This window comes from Carya illinoinensis, chromosome 7 (genome assembly GCF_018687715.1).
Source record: "Carya illinoinensis cultivar Pawnee chromosome 7, C.illinoinensisPawnee_v1, whole genome shotgun sequence".
Classification (NCBI taxonomy): Eukaryota; Viridiplantae; Streptophyta; class Magnoliopsida; order Fagales; family Juglandaceae; genus Carya; species Carya illinoinensis.
In genome coordinates, this window is record NC_056758.1 from 42,528,493 (window position 1) to 42,545,496 (window position 17,004).

General features: G+C 32.5%; 1 protein-coding gene across 1 annotated transcript; it reads right to left on the reverse strand.

The window, feature by feature from the left end:
* Positions 1-1,576: 1,576 nt before the first annotated feature.
* On the reverse strand, positions 1,577-9,114 carry LOC122315571 (pleiotropic drug resistance protein 1-like). The gene is made up of 24 exons (XM_043131555.1): positions 8,560-9,114; positions 8,242-8,362; positions 8,055-8,143; positions 7,871-7,955; positions 7,616-7,775; positions 7,437-7,513; positions 7,237-7,290; positions 7,042-7,132; positions 6,626-6,927; positions 6,243-6,524; positions 5,814-6,130; positions 5,573-5,733; positions 5,362-5,465; positions 5,089-5,245; positions 4,901-5,008; positions 4,651-4,814; positions 4,246-4,578; positions 3,767-4,057; positions 3,578-3,661; positions 3,355-3,488; positions 2,937-3,164; positions 2,655-2,826; positions 2,220-2,474; positions 1,577-2,108 (listed from the first exon to the last, which is right to left on the reverse strand). The coding sequence occupies exons 1-24, from the start codon at positions 8,880-8,882 to the stop codon at positions 1,851-1,853; spliced, it is 4,350 nt and encodes a 1,449-aa protein (XP_042987489.1). The 5' UTR covers positions 8,883-9,114; the 3' UTR covers positions 1,577-1,850.
* Between the last annotated feature and the right edge of the window lie 7,890 nt (positions 9,115-17,004).

Consider the following 17,004-nt stretch of genomic DNA (forward strand, 5'->3'; position numbering starts at 1 on the left):
CTACAAATTTTTGGACGTAACACCTCGATCCCACGCGAAAAATAAGACTATTTTTTTTTTTATATATAATTACACCAAATACAAAAATTCTACCAAAAAATAAAATCATTCTTTATTAAAATTTTAAGGAGTTTTGTTCGAGTGCACTTTGTCAATTAAATTCGCGTACCGATGATATTTTTTATTTAAAAAAATATAAAAAAAATTTTAAAAAAATAAAAATATCTCCATCTTATAAAAATTGTTTTCATTTTTAATTCACATCATTTCGTTAAAAATATACCTTACATATCAATATTGGTATACAAAATATGCTTGTAAGAAAATTTTATCAATTTTAAGATCATAAGAAAGAGTGTGAAGAAACATTTATTAAAATTTCTAAAAGTCTATGTCATAAAAATCATAACTTTGTATATAATCTAGACTACTATCACGTCTCTTTAAACTAAGTCTCTTCCTGTAGCTCTACTTTTTATAAATATTCTGACATATGATAGTTTACAAATATAAAATAATTAAAATGAGTTGATGACTCAATAAGAAATCTATCATAACATAAACATACTTAAAATAAGATTTTTCATAAAATATTTTATGTCGAGAACTTAAAATCATGATCATTCATACGTATGCTTATATCGCGCATAACTTGTCTTGAGTTATGTGACTTATCATACTTATCTTACTAGCCCACATACTTAACCATGTGTGTAAGATTGTGTACCGGTCTCACATCCTGCTGCAGCAAGGGAAGCCGCTAATAATATTCTAGTATATTATAGTGGACCACACTTAGATCCATGGCTTGCATGCACTTAGATCCATGGCTTGCATGTTCACTCATAAATTTGCATTGGTGCCAAGCATTTGAATGACCATCTAGTTAACTATTCTTAGCTTATCTCAATCTTATGAAACTTACGTGTTTTATATAACGTGAGATGCATGAAATGCATAATACTATACATGACTATAATATATGGAATGAAACATAATAAATTGTATATTTGCAAATATCATGACATGTGTGGTACATGAACATTGGCTTTTAAAAAATTGGTTTTAATAATAATATAAATAACTAGCTAATGTATGTTAATCCTTTCATGGGCACGACACTGGTTAGAGAGAAAAATAGATTAACCGAAAACTTGAGGGAAAACAAATGTGAGAGAGAAGGAGAGACAAAATGCAAGAGATGCTATGAGAGGAATGATGTAGCTGTGGGATATGCATGATGTTGGACTAGATATCTTGGGTTTGGCCCTGCATTTACGGAGATTTATGGCTTTTTCAAATAACACATAAGGAAAGATATTTATAGAGAGATTTAAGAGAGGGTGCTAATGAGTTTGAGTTAGACTCGGTCACGATCATTCAAGAAGAGAGTTTGAATTTAAAAATATGATCTAGTAGTTCATTCAATATAGAATTGACAATGATTGAGACTGCAATTAGTGATGATTTTAAATTGATAGAAATTTCTAATAGCCGATTTTTAAATTTTAAAATGAGTCAAACTAGTTCAATAAATAATAATGTAATTTAACTTAATTATTGAGCCTAATCAAAATTCTTAAATAACCTCAATAAATTATCATTCATGGACTTATTCAATAGGACTCATTAAATATAATTTAAGTCCAATAAATATTATCAATATTCTAACGTTAGAATTATTAGATCGAGTGATTACATTGAACCTTATACATGGAAATCAATGCACATTCTCTTAAAGCAGCTTTAAATTCTAGCATGCTAATAATTGAAACTCGCAACAACATGATTTCCTTTGTATTGAGTTTTAAAAAACCCAGGAAAAAGACAGAAGAAGAAGAAGATGTCGTCTATCTCTTTTGGAAGTTAAATGCCTTAATCGAATAGGCAAAGGTGAACCCAAAGAGCACTGGGAATCCAACAATCGCAACAGCCACAACCCCCAGAAACTCATGTCTATACCCAAAATAACTCCTCAAAAAGTCTTCTACCGTTTCACCCGTATCAAGTTTGTCTTTAATGTCTCCAAACTGTGAAGCAGTCAATCCGTACAAGGTCCAAGAGACGGGACAAACCCAAAAGTACCATCTCCACCAGATTGGCATCCTCTGTTCAGAAGGCAAAATTCATTTGTACACTGTAAGTTATGGGGTTTGATCTGTGTATATATATATATATATATGTACAGAAAAGCATGCATAGGGATTCTTCAAACTTACTGTCCTGGGCAATACAAATCCTGAGAAAAGATTCCATATTGCATAGAAGGCTGAAGAAACTATAGATGCTATGCTGTGGTTTGGAGTAACGGCCACGGCCATCATGCCGTAGAAAGTGAAGTATAAGAAAGTGAAGTACATGAAGAAGATGTACCATAAGAATTTGCTTAATGTCCAGTCAAACCCAATCATGGCGTACACTATAATCCCATATATGATAGTCTGGACGAAAATATATGGGAGCTCAATGACAACCTGCAAAACAGTGGATCAGGTGACTGGCTCTGCACATTTCAATCATATGCCTCATCTTTTGTACATTTCAGACAATCCTAAAATCCCAATTTCTGAACTTGTTGCTTGACAAAGACCACAGATATGATGGGGTTGTCTCTAAAAAAGAAACTCTTGAACTTCATAGATCAGGTAACATACCTGTCCAAAAGCGTATGGCAAAGCAGAATACATTCCAGCAGCTCTCTCTCTGTAGAAGACTGTTCTCTCAATGGCCACAACTGGCTGCACTGATGAGGCGTTTTGTATACCTATGAAGAGAACAGCAGCATACATGGAACCCATTGCATTGAGAAGATCTTGTGGGTTTCGCCTGCATTTCCAACAGTAATTGCACCCAGTTTAGGGACAGAGGGATGAGAAGAATGTAAAATTTCTTAGATGGTTCTCAGGTAATATGTTCTAGTTTTCATCTTTTTATACCTTTTTGAGCCAAGATTCCAGAAGATTGTCCCAAACATTAAAGCTATGAAAGTTGTGAATAAGAGTCTGACGGCACTGTATGGCGGGTTTCTCCAATATGATAAGTGTTGTTTCCACAGGCAAGCCATGCATTGGGTAAAGAAAGACTGTGAGTATTGCGTAGGGAAGTACAAGTCTTTTGAACCTGGTGTAGCTGTACTTAGTTCCTTGATCAAGGCCTTGTTTCTCCTGAATCAATCACAGACAGAATTAATTGCTATAGAAACGAAGTTTACATAATTGCATTAAACGTCTTTTGGAGAACTTTGGCATTTCTCTTCAAAATCGAGGACATTTCAAAGGCTTTGAAAATATTTGTCTCATCACGAAAAGGGCAAAAAAAAAAAAAAAAACGTTTCATTCACGATTGTGTTCCTACCTATAAAGTTCTGAGTTCTTGTAAATTTCCGTGAAATTAACCCCTAGGGCTGCTTCTTGTCCTGCTGAAGTAACCTCCAACATCCAGGTTGCAGGATTGTACTTTTCCTTAATATTAGGAACTCCATCAATTCCCTAGACAAAAGAAAAACAACACATTTATATCAGTACAGTGCCAAACAGGGTGCTAAGTGTTTGTACTAATTATTGATTCATTGCCTAACCTCAAAGTGGTTGATTAAATGGGAAGAATGGCGGCCCAATGGGCCCACATATATCTCTTCACCTCCACGTTTCAAGAGAAATAACTGCAAAGCAATAATGAAACACTTAAGTTCTCTCTAACATATAAAGTTAAAGTATACTTTAACACAATAAATTTTGGATCCAACCATTGGAAAAGGAAATCTCACCTCATCAAAAGCATCAAATATATCAATGCTGGGCTGGTGTATGGTGCAGACCACCGTTCTCCCCGTGTCTACGGTGTTCCTCACTGTTCTCATTACAATTGCAGCTGCCCTGGCATCAAGACCAGAGGTGGGTTCATCCATGAATATTATAGAAGGGTTCGCAACAAGCTCAACTGCAATTGTCAGCCTTTTGCGCTGCTCTGTTGATAGTCCATTTATGCCTGGCAGTCCCACAAGCGCTTCTCTCAAAGTGGTTAGCTCCACCAGCTCCATCACTTCCTCAAGGAACATCTGTTACCCATCAATCAGATTTGTAATCAACAACTGCATTTAGATTTTAGTGTTTTGGGAAGATAAATGTGGATGTCTTTAAGTGAGACCATAGCATAACATAGCATTAATGCTGCAATATAATTTACATAATTAAATGAGAGTATTACACCTACTTATTAAGAAAGAGTCTCCCCCAAAAACTGTACCTTTCTGGTTGCAGAGTCAACCTCAAGTGGTAAACGTAGCCATGCAGAGTACAGCAAAGACTCGTAGACTGTAACATGAGGAGAGTGGATATCTGTTTGTTCGCAGTAACCTGAAATGCGGGCAAATGTTTCTTGCTTTTTGGGATAACCGGATATGGTGATGGTTCCCTCAATATATCCACCGGTTTTCCTTCCCGCCAACACATCCAACAGAGTTGTCTTTCCAGCACCACTCACACCCATTAGAGCTGTTAGGACTCCTGGCCTAAAAGCACCGCTCACCCCCTTCAAGAGTTCCAGCCGATCCTCAGGAACTCCCTGAACTTTCATTTCCTGCAATTATGAAATTTAGTATCCTCCTAAATTCTTACTATGATGTTGGCTCTTAATAAAGGATAAAGATACCTGCGGCATGTCTATAGCATATCTGATTTCATCAAATGTGATGGTAAGGGGTTCAAAGGGTAGGACCATCCCCCGTTTGTTGTGTTGTTTAGCTTCATTAATGCTGCTCAGTCTTGCAGACAACGTCCTGGATGATACGCTTCTATTGATTTCATTCCCTTTCTCTGCATTGTTATCATAACGTTTATATTATAGTTAGAATGCAACAGATAAGAAACACAAACGTAAATCTGAGAGCTTGATGACCCACCAAAAGAGCTCCTTCTTGTTGATGATAGCTCAATGACCTGTCCAGTTCTGTTCGCAATTTTCTCAGCCAAGGCCTCTCTGGATTGTACTGCCTGAGGCTTCCCAAATGCTGCAGCAAAGTAGTCCAATCATTAGAAACCTTATCTTCAATTATGAAAACTGAAATTTGTACACAAGTAGGGTACATACGATCGAGATATTTTAGGGCCAATGTGTAGAGGAAATTGAATAGAAAAATATATCCAATTATTGCTCCAACTCCAATCCAATACCAGTATGCTTCTGTGAATACTCCACGAGATTTCAAGATTAAAATTCCTAGCGGTTCTGTTGCATTGGGAGGAATCTGTGACACATAACTTCCCCATACTTATTAGCTGGAATTGATAGATAATTTTTCCCCTGTTCTCTTCTCTTCTAATTTATTTTTATTTTGTAACAACTCAAGAAATTGATGCTTACATGTCTCCAACTATTCCCGAGAAACTCATTGACAGCTATAGCGTTCTGCCCATACATCATTGGGGAGAACCAGTAACCCCATAACCACCATTTCTGTACATCCTCTGATGCAAAAGAACAAAGTATTTTATTTTTTAACCATCAGCATATCTAACAAATAACCGAGAAGTACTGGGGATTTGTTCAAGCGTAAATGGTATCAATAACTCACCTCGAGATAAAATAAATCCACCCATAACCAGAACTGCAAGTAAAGCAAAAGACCCAAATGTGTTGGCAATAATCATATTCCTTCCTAATGCACCTATCAATCGGAACAGTCCAGATGCCATCTGGTTAATACATAGGAGTAACAGAAATTGTTTGAAAAACCTGCCATAAAGAATTTCCATCAAATCCTGCAACATAGAAAATCTAGAACTTAATTGAATTGTATTCCCTTTTCCCCTCACCGTTCGATGTTTGGATCGAAGCCTATGCCGTAATAAGTCATTAGTACCCAAATGGCAACTTCCATCAATGTTATAGGCATCCTAAGGATCCATTTAGGGAGAGAGTATGCCCAAGACGGATAGAAGAGGAGGTCCCTTTGCTTGTAGAAGACAGGAAGTTTCATAATGGTCATGGCAAGCTCCGAGAATCCATTAAACATTATAATGATGATTGCAAAGAACATAGCACCCATATAAATCCCACCATCTGTAGTTGTTTCTCGGCGCATCTCAGTCCGAATAAATAAGGTCATTGTTATAAAAGAAGATAGGATTAACTGATAACCCCCAAAAAAAAAAAATAATAATAATTAAATTGTAATCTTGAAGATTCACAATGCTCTTCCCATTACTTGTCAAGAGGAAGTAAAATTCTTGAATACCACTTACTTGGAACATCTTGAAAATGTAGACAAATGAATTCCTTTTCATAAGTAAAAACTCTCTAGATGCACAAGCTTTGAACAGTTCCTTCTTGCTAATTCCATACTTCTTAGTTGTTAAAGCAGCGGGATGGCCTCTGGACTTGTCAAAAGGAGTAGCAAGCTCGTCACCTAGTTTTCGACCAACGTGAAATGACTGAAATGCTTCAGCAAATTCCTTTACTGAAACGAAGTTATAAGGCTCATCTTTGTTTGCCCAATACTGCTCTTGATCTTTCCTTGATGTCACCTATCACAAAATTTTGTATTTAAAAAAATTAAGTTAGGAACGAGTTCAATTTCTTCTAAAGAATGAATTGAGGCACGTGAGGGATACAATATGTGAATTACTTCTTGTAAGAAGTCAGCAACTCCTTTCCTCTCTGGACACTTGAATCCCATGCATTCAAAGAATTCGAGCACATTTTCACGAGGACCCTGATACACGATTTGACCGTCTGAAAGCATAATTATATCATCAAATAGGTCGTAGGTTTCTGGTGCAGGCTGGAGGAGAGAGATAACTGCTGTTCCATTGAGGATGTGGATGGACTGTCTGAGTGAGTTTACTATCTGAAAAGTTGTTGAACTATCCAGACCAGTCGAGATCTCATCCATGAAAAGAGCTCTTGCAGGTCCAACCAGCATTTCCCCTGGAATTAATTGGCCATGCATTCCCAATCAACTCAAAGTTGTGACGACTTCCTCAGTCACTATGCAAAGAGGTGCGTGCGTGTGTGTGTGCCAGAGCTGTTCTATGCTCTTACCTGTAGTGACTCGCTTCTTTTGTCCGCCAGATATACCTCGTAACATCTCATCCCCCACCATGGTATCAGCACAGACTTCTAGTCCAAGAATCTTCAAAAAACAAAAATCAAAATTAAAATCAATAACGGAAATTATATAATCATTGTGTTTGTCTTTACGTTTTAACCCTTTAGAGTTGGGTATTAAATTTGTACCTTGATTATGTAATCTGTTTCGACACTGGCTTCAGGTCCATCAAGTGCTGAAGCCTGCAAGATTTGAGGTGTTAAGCAATCGTACACAATGAAATGCATTTTCCGCAAACAAATTTCAACGGTTGCAGATATAATATACCAACAAACAAAAAAACTTTACACTTATCCCAACGTTCTATCTTCTCCAGCTTTTCTCTCACCTTCATATAGATATCAAGATCAGGATCTGGCTTAATGTTTGCGGTCTTCTCTCTCCTCGATAATTCTGCCAACATCTCTGCAAATTTTCCGGTGCAAAAGATTCAATTAGACTTCTATATCATATAAGTTCTTCATGAATGGGATTGAAATCTCAATATTAATGGTGTTTTCAGCTGACCATAACGTGGCCCGACCCCTTGACATCTTGCAGAAAAAGCTAGCGTTTCTCTCACAGTCATTTCTCCAATATGGACATCATGTTGACTTATATAAGCAGATGTTCTCTGGGGTACAAACTCTTCCATTCCATGTCCATTGTACGTCACTCTCCCTGAAGCCTGGAATTCAAAATCTCTTGCATGAAATCCTAGAGAAGTGAAAAAGAATTTCCCCAATCAAGCAGGTGAAACGGATTAAAATCTAATTTCCTTACTTTCAATTCTTTCCCAAGTTTTCCTGCCAAAGCTAACAGTAACGTGGTCTTCCCGGAGCTTGGGGGGCCTAAGAGCAGCGTCATTCTGCAGAATCCGGATCAACCGATTAACATATTGACATTTTTAATGGTCTATGATGGGTTTTTTTTTTTTTTTAATAATATCTTGTCTCTAACTACTAACCTTCTAGGCTTGATGATTCCGCTTAAATCATGAAGAATCGGTAGTGGTTTCTTTCTACTCGGAAGAATGTGAAGACAACTCACGAACCCCTATATATACATAGATGGAGAGAGAGACAAGGAGTGAGTGTATAATACTGGACTAATTAAATTCAAGGATAAGGAAGTTAACAGGATGAATTATATACCTCTAGCATATTAACACAATAGTTGAAAATGGTGGGTAATGCCCTGCTTCCAACATAAGCTTCTGCTTCCACATATAAATGCTCAAACCGGACTTCAATGGTCGGAAACTCAAGTCCAACCCTGCGTTTTGATCAGAACAAACACATTATGATTTTTCTTGAACCACTCCATTAACATCAGATCTTAATCAGTCATTGAATTTTAGAAGCTTGGGTTTCAAGTTATTTCAAATGGACTATAAAACATCGAATAAGCAAACATAGACACGAAAAACTTTAAACCGAGCTAAGCTTTCGAGAAAATTTGGCCGAATTTACCGTTCAATGCGGTCCTTGAGCTTCAACAGGAAGTTCTCGTTATCCTCCTCTGCAATTTTTAATAGCCTCTCTATTAAATTCTTTCTATCTAGCAGCCCAAGATTCTTGATGTCAATCTCTCTGGCTTGACCCTCTTCTTCAGTGAGTATGCCTCTCCTTATACGCAAATAAGTGGGCAGTTTCTCGATAGCTGCCCATTTCAGAGCTTCTTCGTCGTTTTCATCCAGCGATGACCTGGAAAAAACCTCCATGCCATTATTCCTCCAGATGCTAGAGCTGCTTAGACGTGCACTACTCACTCTCAGTATATCACCACCTTCCATTTGATCAACTGCCAAAAGTTTTTTCTTTTTTTCAATATGGGCCTGCAAGCGTAACCCAGAAAGTTGCCTCTAACTTTCATGCAAGAAAACTTGAGAGCATGGATATTCGAGCAGAAAACAGCTCAATTTCTGACATGGGTGTCTGTCATCTTTCTCAGAGATGAGTGTTTGTTAATGGACAGAAAGATAGAACAATGTCTGTGTCTTTAGCTGTCCTTTCAGTAGGAGGGATCTTGTGGGAAATTGGTTTTTTCACTTTAGGAACATGATACGAGAGAAGGGTATATATATTCACGCAAGTATAGCTGGAAAACGTTGTATACATATCTTCGGGAGTACACGAACTACTATAGGTCCACTTCTTTCTACTTTTATAATGGATATGATGTAATTGCATATCGCATATAGACAGGACATACCTTCGCCGGAATCATCATCATACTGATTTTATTTATATTTCTCCGATCTAATATTTCATCATCATCGTGATCATCATACACGAATTATTGAGATTTTGAAGTTTGTTCTCAACTTATCAATTTTTTTTTGGTTTGACTTTTCTCTTATTCTTCATAATTTGGAAACTTTTTCTAGAATATTTCCGAGTATGAGTGAAAAAAATATTATATATCATAATTTTTAGATTTAATTTATAATAAAAATAGTTTTATAATTTAATGTACTGTATAAAATTAAGTCAATTTATCGATTTATTTTCATGAGATGTCTTTGTTATTTGCCATTCGATCATAATTTTATATAAAAAAAAATCTATTCATCATCTATTTTTTTATTATCTTATAATGTGAGATTAAATAATAAATTTATAAATAAAATATAATAAATAAGTTTTAATTATTTAATATCATATTATAAGATAATAAAAAAATAATAAATTTAAATGATGAATAGCATTAGCCTTTTTACACAGAGTAGTTGATTAGTATTACTATTTTGAGCTGTCAAAGAACAATAAATTAATGAAAAACCCAAGTGCCGACTTAGTGTATATTTTATTTTGAATGATGGAGGGATAAGCAAAAGGAAAGATACTGTCGGAAAATAGAATGAAAACTAAAGAAAATAATTCAGAAGAGAGGTATATGTACAGCACTTGCCAGTACAGGTACCTTCAGATAGATCAGTCTTCATTAATACCTTGATCCCCGGTGATTATTTTTTTCCCAAAATAAACATATTAATTTGTAAATCATTGTTCATTAAGTTACAAACAAAACATGCATGGCAAAATGAAATTAGATTAAATTAGGTCTCGTTTGGATTGAGATATGAGATAAGATGGTTTTAGAAAAAAATTAAAAATTAAAGAAAATATTATTATTATTTTAAAACTTAAAAAAATTAAATTATTTATTATATTCTATATAAATTTTTTAAAAATTATAATAATAAAATAAAATATTTCAAACCATTTATAAATTGAGTTTTGCTATATACAAACACAGTCGCGTATTAATATGTGTACTAATACTGATTCATTCATACTTAAAATTTAAATTAATACTATTTTCAATAAAATCTACTTTTTAACCAATCACATCATATTAGTGCACAGATTAGTACACAATTGTGCTTGCAATTATATTTTTCCTAATTTTTATTAATTATCTTGCATGTTGGAAATCGCAATTTAACTCCAGATCGAAAGTTTTTTGAATTTTTTAAAAAATTATTTAATATTGAATGTTGATCAAAATATTTAAAAATTATCTATGTAATTTTATTTTTAAATTTTTTTAAAAATATAAAAGAGAAAAGCTTCCAACCAATCGAGTGTAAACCCAAATTTAACACCAGCTAATAAAAATCTCTCTAGCAAATCACTACTATCATCTTTGTCTGTTTTTGGAACACCATGCCGACCCGTCCAAATCTCCAATGCTCATGCTATGCACCTTCCACTAGCCACAATCAGGAGAAAAATAAGAAGAATTTGTGAACACTGTCATTTTATTTATTTTTTCATTTTCCTTAATTTTTTGCCTCCAGACGAAATTAAAGAAATGAAATGTTATACAAAAAAGTTGCCCAAACCAATTCATCTGTACAAATGATCTTCACTGTGACTTCAAGACCAGAAAGTTAAATCTCTACTTTCTACCAAAGTTCTATAACTCACGTACCCCCTTCTCCGAAACAAGCACCCTGCACAAATTTATCATTTTCAGTACACAAAATGTATGTTAGATGGATGAATCACATACTCACCATGGCAACGCTTTGCTTAGTTCGTCGTCCACCCATCACATATTATTTACGGTACAAAGATAACATGCTCGTTTTAGGCTGGGAAGCAGAAGACGTACGAGGCCTACCAGTACTACCATGCAGTATAACAAGTGGAAGGGTAAGAGAGAGAGTGACAATCATTTTGTTCCGTAGATAGCGATAATAGGAAATTTAGTGCATATGGGCGCAGATGAAGATTTTCAGCACATCTTAGGCAGTAGAATTTTATTCAATGGTGTTAAATTTGAGTTTACATCCTATTGGCTTGAAGCTTTTCTCAATTAATAAACTTATTAATTAAACCTTATAAAATTCACAAAAAATCTAGAGATATTCACTGCAGCATGTATTTTTTACATATAATATAAGATAATTGATTTTTAGTTAAAAAAAAAATTGTTTAAATATTTAACAGTTAATAATCCACTGCATGGAATATTAGGTATGTCGATTCAAACGGTTGAGATCAACCCTAGAAGTCAAAACTTCATATGCAACGTACGTATCTATTCTAACCCATACATAAATGATACAAAATCAGACGATAATTCTAACTGATCAATATACCGAGATCTGACCCCATAATATTTAATTAATAACAAAAGTTAATAGCTCATGTAGACGTTCGCCCTTACTTCAGATTTAAATTATTTAATTTTTTTATTTTAAAAAAATAATACTTGCAATCAAGAATATATAAATATTGTATAATTATTTAAAAAAAACTAATAGATACGAGACTTATAAAAAAAATTAATAAATTATATTATACTTACATATTTTATAATTATATATAGTATTATTCTTTATTTTTCCAATCCATTATTGAAGAGAATGGTACTAGCAAGGACGGGGATTTAAGGCTTCCGCGCTGACCACAGCTCTGTGATCTTATGTCAGATTGATGATCCAATGACTAAAGTTCGTATATTTTTGTTCTATGGGTAAGTTTTTCTCGAAGAGTTCATAATTTAACATATGATCAAACGCAGTCTTATTTTGCTAATTGTAAATATAATATATATTTTTTATTTTAAAATCGTGACATATTTTAAGTTGTTTGATATGTCAATTACTTACTAGTTAATTTAATTTTTTTTATGTGAATCTAAAATGTAAACAAATTTTTCAAAAAATAGTGTGCGAGACTTGTAAATTCTAAGAGTCTCAACTTTAGTTATACTCAAGAATAATGAATTTTGTTACGTATAGTTACTTTTGAATATTGTTTAGTAATGTGATTGGCTGTATTATTATTTTTAAATATAAAAAAATAATACAGCCGATTAGGTCACCATTATATAAAAAAATGATTGTATAAAAAATTTTGAAAAATAATTAAGGTACAAGTGAGTGTCCCAAAGCCATCCATGTCTTTAGATATACATGAGAATAATGCTGATGGAAGGCGACCCAAAAGATAACAAGTATTGAGCGTATAACAAACAGGATGGCATATCAATTCCACCCAAACCCGGCATGAAAACCAGTTGGATCTATGATCATACTTCCCATGTGTATACAATCCCCATATATCCGGAGAAGATCCGTCGGCACAGAGTCAACAAATTTCATTTTTTTTTTAACAGAATATTTAATATTTTTTAACAGCTATTTAGGATACATGCATGATCATCCAAGTGGGAGGTTTGCGTAAACGACTCCAAAAAAGCATAATATTCTCTTCGTTGTAAGACATTATGTGACACCTTTATTTCATCCCCCTAGCTCTAGATTTGTGATTTTCATAATGAAGGCGAGTCGAAACGTTTCTTCGTCTTAATCCATGCTACTTTTTGCCTTTTATCTTTTAACTACTCTACTGATTGAACTTGTATAAATGAATTTAAAATTTAAGTGAATTTTGTTTTTTTTTTTTTTTTAAATGTATAAGATTTGTATATTCTAAGATTGTATCTAGCGTCACTCTTTATATTATTTTCATAAAAATTTTAAAATTAGTACGGACTTTTATTTTTTATTTGTCTACGGTTTATTTTTTATTTTTTTTGGGTTTTCATTACTATTTAAATACGATTAGCTCAGTTCCAAAGGGTTTTGGAGGGAATCTTTAGTGAATGCAAATGTGGTATATTTCCATCTTAGAACATGCGTGTATATATATAATATATTTATATAGTTGATTCAAAACTCTTACATTATTGGTGTTGATATAAAATTATTGTTTAAAATCCTGGAAAACTTATACTTGTTCATCACCTATTGGGCTTCATTCGAGTTCATCACAACCCATTAAATGATGTTTTTCAACGTTCATTATATGGCCGGGTTGAATATGGGTGAGATCAGGATGGAAATGGATTTTAAATAATCATATTTTATTTATTTATTATCTTATATATTAGTAAAATACTGTCACTAAGAATGACAAAAATATGTTTTTTTTCTCACCAGTCCACGTCAAAGAAAGGTTAGTAACATTACAAAAGTTTTATTATATTTATTTATAGTTTTTAACTGATAGAAGTTGTATTTAGAACAGAGTTATCTGAGTTAGGATAGAAAAAGATAGTCGACTTTAAAATTGATCTATTATACGTGACCTATGAAAATAAATTTTATTTAAAGGTCATGCACTTCAATTTAAAGATCGGATTAAATTAAACAAATGAAGACGTATGAAATTAAAGGGCAGACAGACAAAATTCAAAACATTGTAGAAAAACCTTGGGACAGTTTCAAGTGTAGTGTGTGTATTGGTGGAGGAAGAAGTTTCGGTTGTAAGATGGCTGTCGATACCAAGAGCTCAAAATTAAAAGTAATGGGATGGTTGCTTTGTTCATATTCACTTAGACATGTCACTTTCTTGTGGGCATTAAACCAAACAAATGCATAAAGCCAAATGCAGGCAAAATCTCTCTCTCTCTCTCTCTCTCTCTGTGAAGTCATATATATAAATATATATATCATTGACAAAAGGGATTTTTCATTGTTATTTAATTTTGATTGTAGTGGTGGGTCAAAGTAAAGGCTTTTATAATGTATGTTAAGCTTGTTGTTCTAAAGGTTTTACATACTTGTTCTTTTTGTTTTAATTTGCAGGAGTCAATCTACCATTGCCAACTTGCTATAAAACAACTACACTAATTGCATGTCAATGATGCTTTCGACTTTCATAGCTAGTTAGCTTTCGTACTTGAATGTGCGTGTCCACGACATGATGCTTATATCGCACCAACAGGCCGCAACGACAGATGAATGCAACATTAGGGACAGCCCGTTCCTTTGTTTATTGCTTTAAAATATAACTGACCAAAATTGTCTTCACCTGGTTCTGCATGTGGTCACCATAGACATGACGACATGTGTTCACTTTTTTATTTACAATTTACTGAAAGCTCTATTAGATGGATCAGTCTTTCGTACCATTTATTATAAATCTATATTCCTCAAATAACACTAATCATGACAAGTTCTGTAGCTAAATTTTTTTTTAATATAAAAATAAACTCACATTCTCTCCTGATTTTATATTATACGTTAAATCTATTTTATAATAAAAATATTTTTATAATTTAATATATAATATCAAATTAAGTCAGTATATAAATTTATTTTTATAAATTTTTTTTGTGGTAAAAACATTTCGCTTAAATGTGTAAAATCTGTATATTGTGTCTGCATCTCTACTAATTGCAGAAAAATATTCCAACTAACTGGATAATTGTAGGAAATTTTAATTATTGTTTGATCAAGCAACACATATTTTGTATATAATTGTTGGGTATGTCATCAAGAGATTCCCATAAAATAAAAATTTGGCACCAAATTCAAACTACTAATTATGGGTTAAATTGGAACGTCTCGTATCAAGCAAAATAATTTCTATTTACTCACTCGTCAAAATGGTAGGAGAAAATTGCAAAATCAATTACAATTACGTTTGGATTTAGATGTTAAGATGAGATGAAAAATTTGTGCATAGTAATAAAATTATTTATAAATAATAATGAAATAATTTGAGTTAAGATATTTTTTTGACTTTTAAAAAATGAGAGAAAAAGTTTAATATAAATATTATAGAGTTAAAATATTGTTAAAATATCATTTTTATTTTTAAATTTGAAAAAATTGAATTATTTTTTATATTTTGTTAGGAAGATTGGAAACATTATAATAATTTGGTAATGATTAAATGAAAAAAAATTGAAAATTTATAATTGAAAAACATTTTTATTTGAGTGATGTTTGAAAAGAAAGTAAGATAAGATGAGATAAAATAATACAGGTTGAGATAACTATTCAGAAAAGGTATTGAATTCATAATTCAACTCATCTCAAATCATCTAATTATTACAACTTTTCTTAATTCTTAAACAAAATATAATAAATAATTTAACTTTTTTAAATATTAAAATAAAAAAATAAAAAATAATAGTATAATAATATTAGCAAGACAGTTGCCACTTTGCCCAACGAATCCTGGTTGGGCGGAGCCGGATAGATGAAAACCTGCCCCACTCTTCAAACTGGCTCATAATAAAACGAAACTCGGTTTAATCGGTGCCTCTCAACGAATTACGCCGAATATATATATATTCTAAGACTCTCGATTTTAGTTATACTCAAGAAAAATGAATTTTGTTAGATATAATTACTTTTGGGTATTGTTTAGTAATGTGATTAGCTGTATTATTATTTTTAAATATAAAAAAATAATACAGCCGATCACATCACTATGATATAAAAACATGACTGTATAAAAAATTTTGAGAAATAATTAAGGTACAAGTGAGTGTCCCAAAGCCATCCATGTCTTTAGATATACATGAGAATAATGCTGATGGAAGGTGACCCAAAAGATAACAAGTATTGAGCGTATAACAAACAGGATGGCATATCAATTCCACCCAAACCCGGCATGAAAACCAGTTGGATCTATGATCATACTTCCCATGTGTATACAATCCCCATATATTATAAATCTATATTCCTCAAATAACACTAATCATGACAAGTTCTGTAGCTAAAATTTTTTTTAATATAAAAATAAACTCACGTTTTCTTCTGATTTTATATTATACGTTAAATCTATTTTATAATAAAAATATTTTTATAATTTTATATATAATATCAAATTACGTCTATATATGAGTTTATTTTTATAAATTTTTGTTGTGGTAAAAACATTTGGCTTAAATATGTAAAATCTGTATATTGTGTCTGCATCTCTACTAATTGCAGAAAAATATTCCAACTAACTGGATAATTGTAGGAAATTTTAATTATTGTTTGATCAAGCAACACATATTTTGTATATAATTTTGGGGTATTTCATCAAGAGATTCCCATAAAATAAAAATTTGGCACCAAATTCAAACTACTAATTATGGGTTAAATTGGAACGTCTCGTATCAAGCAAAATAATTTCTATTTACTCACTCGTCAAAATGGTAGGAGAAAATTGCAAAATCAGTTACAATTACGTTTGGATTTAGATGTTAAGATGAGATGAAAAATTTGTGCATAGTAATAAAATTATTTATAAATAGTAATGAAATAATTTGAGTTAAGATATTTTATTGAGTTTTGAAAAATGAGAGAAAAAGTTTAATACAAATATTATAGAGTTAAAATATTGTTAAGATATAATTTTTTAATATAATTTTTATTTTTGAATTTGAAAAAATTGAATTATTTTTTATATTTTGTTAAGAATATTGGAAACATTATAATAATTATATAAGAACAATGCTACATACAGTCTCAAAATGGGGATTGCAATACAGTCATAGACAATTTTATTTTTAAAAATTTTTAAAATTACTAAAACATCCCTCCTAAAATGATTTTTTTTTCTTTTTTAATAAAGGGTCTGCACATGGGGGACTGTAAATAAAATTTCTCATTT

Excerpts from the sequence above, each read along its gene's own strand:
- LOC122315571 (XM_043131555.1), bottom strand. The coding sequence starts at position 8,882 with ATGGAAGGTGGTGATATACTGAGAGTGAGTAGTGCACGTCTAAGCAGC. Across the intron at positions 4,579-4,650 it reads ATGCTATAGACATGCCGCAG|GAAATGAAAGTTCAGGGAGT; the intron begins GTATCTTTATCC and ends TCATAATTGCAG. Across the intron at positions 3,662-3,766 it reads TATTTGATGCTTTTGATGAG|TTATTTCTCTTGAAACGTGG; the intron begins GTGAGATTTCCT and ends ATTGCTTTGCAG.